Source organism: Episyrphus balteatus, chromosome 1 (genome assembly GCF_945859705.1).
Source record: "Episyrphus balteatus chromosome 1, idEpiBalt1.1, whole genome shotgun sequence".
NCBI classification, from domain to species: domain Eukaryota; kingdom Metazoa; phylum Arthropoda; class Insecta; order Diptera; family Syrphidae; genus Episyrphus; species Episyrphus balteatus.
The window spans coordinates 49,117,277-49,121,306 of record NC_079134.1 but is presented as its reverse complement, the minus strand read 5'-3'; the positions used below and the strand labels follow the sequence as shown (position 1 = coordinate 49,121,306).

The following is a 4,030-nucleotide window of genomic DNA, read 5'->3' as shown; positions in this document are numbered from 1 at the left end:
CGACCGGCGCAGCTGGCTATGCTTTTAAGTACCTTTCCGCAGTAGACCGAAGTGTTTGAAGAGGGAAGGACGTATTTCGCTCGTCTGTTCTACGGTAAGTTACAGAGACTACCTGGGTCCCATGGACCCACCACTATAGATACGTAACTTTTTTTTTCTCAGTAACTAATTTATTTTGTTGTTTTTTGTTTTAGATATTTGTGATTTGTAAGTGGTTTTTGTGTTGAGTTGTGTTTTTTATTAAAAGAAAAATGTTGGAAGAGGAAGAGTGGATGAATTACGAGTTAGCCAGTGATGAAGACATTGGGGGAAATATGCGAAGTCATTCAGACAATGATTTTTCCGACAGTGATGACGAGTTCATCATAAACAGTGAACATGAGTCTAACTCAGAATTATCTAACAGCGACGACGAAAATCAAAACGTATCAGAAGGTCATAGCAGTGCATATTTCTATGGTAAAAATAAATTCAAATGGGCTAAAACACCACCAGCAAGAAATTGTCGTGCTAGGAGCCACAACATTATCCGATTACCTTGCACGACTTCGCGCTCTAGACCTGTTGAACCGTTCGATCCAAAACAAGCATTCCAAAAAATATTTGATGAAGATATGAAAATGCAGATACTCACTTGGACAAATGTAAAGTTAGCAAATTTTAGAACGAAATACGAGTCTAGTGAACGACCTGAAATAAACCAATGCACTCCACAAGAGCTTGACGCTTTTTTGGCCTTATTACTTTACTCAGCCGTTTTCAAGTCCAATCATGAAGCTATTTCATCACTTTTTGCGACCGATGGGACAGGGCGAGATATATTTCGAATGTGCATGTCTTCAACTCGATTTTACGTCCTATTAGTATGTCTTCGTTTTGACAATCCTGAAGAAAGAAGTGAAAAGAAAAAAACTGATCCGGGATGCATCGTAACAGACTTAATCACTATTTTCAATAAAAATTCTCAAGCTAACTATTCAATTGGTGCCAACGCAACAATCGATGAAATGTTGGTTGGTTTTCGCGGTCGTTGTAAATTCAAAATGTACATCCCAAGTAAACCCAACAAATATGGGTTGAAGATGCAATGTCTTGCGGATTCAAAGACGCACTATGTCCTCAATACATATCTTTACTGTGGCAAAAATACAGACGGCCTTACTTTGAGCGATGAAGAACGAAGGTATCCAATACCAACGCAAGCATGTCTTCGATTATGTCAACCAATTCTGAACTCTAATCGAAATATTACAACAGACAACTGGTACACATCGATGGAGCTTATAAACGTTCTGAAATCTAAAGGTCTTACTCTCGTTGGGACTTTGAAAAAAAACAAAAAGGAAATTCCCAAAGAGTTTTTACCGCAAAAACACAGACCAGTTGGATCATCGCTCTTTGGATTCACAAAGGAAACTACAATTGTGAGTTACGTCCCAAAAAAAAACAAATCTGTAATTCTTGTTTCATCTATGCACCATGATAACACCATTGATGAGTCAACTAACAAGCCAGATATTATAATGTATTATAATGGCACTAAAGGTGGTGTTGACACTGTAGACCAAATGTGTTCAGTCTATTCCAGTAGTCGCAGAACACGCCGTTGGCCGATGCCTGTTCTGTATAGGCTATTAGACATGAGTGCTCTAAATGCTCACATTATCCAGCAGAGTCATGAAAAGGCTTCAAGGATGACGAGGATGATTTTTTTAAAAGGACTAGCGCTACTTTTGTGTGAGCCGCACATGAGGGAGAGATACTACAACTTAAGGCTACCAGTACAATTAAGGTCGAGCACTGGAACACTTCTAAAAATTCAACATGCTTCAACAAGTGATGCCGAAAACTTAACATTAGAACGGAACAAAAGAAAAAGATGCTTTTTGTGTCCACCCAATAAAAGAGCAAAGACGATACACTTGTGTGGAAGGTGTAAGGAGCCCATTTGCCTCAAATGTTCCAAGCAAATATGCAATTGTTGCATTTAAAGTATGTGTCACTTTGACCGATGTCAAAATTTTGTTTGTTAATGTTTTTAGGTTTTTTTTTTTTTAATGCTTAAGAGTATCATTTTATGTTAATAAAAATTGTTTTGTTCAAGTTTCTGTATTTATATTTTTTTTTATATGGTCATTTTTAAAATGACATATTTTTAAAGTAAGATTTTTAAGACTGAATTTTAAAGTGCAAATTTTATTTTGAAAATGAATTTTCTCTTTTTTTTTTTTTTTTTTTACTTATTCTAAAATTGTTATCTTTTAATGTTCAATAAAAATATTTATAAAAAAATTCAATTTTGTATTTTATTTTATCATTTCAAAACACCTGGGTCCACTGGACCCACCACTATAGATACGTCACAAAATTTTACCACTATAGTTAAGGGCTAGAGCAGAAGTTCCATAGTTCCAAGTAAGATTTTAAAACCTTTCTGGCCGTAAGTTGTAATCAGATACTGTGTCAGGCATTTAGTTTTTGTTACTCCTCAATCATCGGAAAGTAATAGATATCCTTTTTAAATAAGCATTGATTTTAATTACTTTGGACAAGCTTCAGTTTGGCCTTTATGCTATATCCCGTGTTTCGTTGATTTTCTTCACCAATGGATTAATCTTGTCCATATTGCAAAATTTAGCTTTTTTATATTATTACCGATACGGCTTCTCAAAATACCGAAACTCACTACAAAAGCGTTCTAACTATTGCATGGTAATGCGGGTCAATAAACAAATTATGAAGCTTCCAGTTTATTTTCGTCTAGGTGCCTAATGAAAAGCCCTATATTCACCTCAAATTCAATTAAATTAAAGCTAATGCATTTGGCTTAATGAAACAAGACACCATAGCACACACACTGGCCTTGACTGATATATCTAATATATATGTATATTTTTTTATCTTCTCTGTTAATTTTTAATTAAATATCTTTCCGTCATTGTCTAGTATAGTAGAGCAGTAGTAGGTAAGGTATCTCATATTAACTCATTCCCCAGGAGGATACCTTCCAAAGCGGCAGGTAGAAAGAAAACTTGGTAATAAATTTCATCACGAAATTTAATTAAAATTTTCATTTCTAAAATAATACTTCTATGGAAAGGCAGATGATGTGAACAGGGTTTGGAGGGGTTAGTTACCGGGGGGAAGACGAGGTGGGTGTTAAGGGTGATGGTTATGGTAATGGTGGTGTTAGAGGACCAGGTATAGTGCTCCTACTTCCGCTGGAAGGTATATATGACAAAGAATTCCGCTGGAACAGCTTCAATACTCGATTATTACAGTCCCTTGCCCATGAGTGTACAACATGTACCTTCTACTGCCGTCATTATATTGCTGCTCTTCTTCGTTTCATATTTCTTTACAAAATTCTTCCTGTCACCTATTCGAAGTATATGTATATGATATCGTAATGTTTGTTTGTGTAGCTCTTCTTCATAGATGGGAAAAAGGTTTGCTTGCTTGCAATGCCTCTTATTTTGTGGCAAGGACAAAATCCATAAAACGTAACAATATACCTCGCATCATATCTATACAACCAAACAATGCATGTTTTATAAGGCGAAATGAACCTGAAGGTGGCTTGGTTGTTGTCTTGTCATTATTCTTAGTCTTAACGAAAAATATTAAATTAATAACTTGAATTTTCTCTTCATACAAAACAACATTATAGAGGGTATAACTATAAACGAATTCGACAACATGGTTGTTTCCTTTGGTGAGGAGATTGATAGAGGGAGAGAAAGAGGGTAACGAGGAAGATAACAGTGTTCAATTTATTAATATTCATTAAAACGTATCCTCTTCCTAGGTATTAAGTCATTTTTGATGTCCTTCTTTATTTCCTTTAGTTGAGGTCAGAATTGAGATTAATTAAAATATTTCCACCAAGGAATTTTAACAAAGTTATGACAAGATGTAGAAGAATGTGAGAACCTGTGTTTCCGTTGTTATGGCAATTATGTAAATAATAAATTTAAAAATTTTACTATCAAACAAAATATTTCAATAGCTTATATCTGAAACAATTTCA

The 4,030-nt window shown here is 35.0% G+C and overlaps 1 protein-coding gene across 1 annotated transcript; it reads left to right on the top strand.

The window, feature by feature from the left end:
- The first annotated feature begins 251 nt into the window (after window positions 1–251).
- On the top strand, window positions 252–1,991 carry LOC129920904 (piggyBac transposable element-derived protein 4-like). The gene has a single exon (XM_056002402.1). The coding sequence runs from the start codon at window positions 252–254 to the stop codon at window positions 1,989–1,991; it is 1,740 nt and encodes a 579-aa protein (XP_055858377.1).
- Window positions 1,992–4,030: the final 2,039 nt, after the last annotated feature.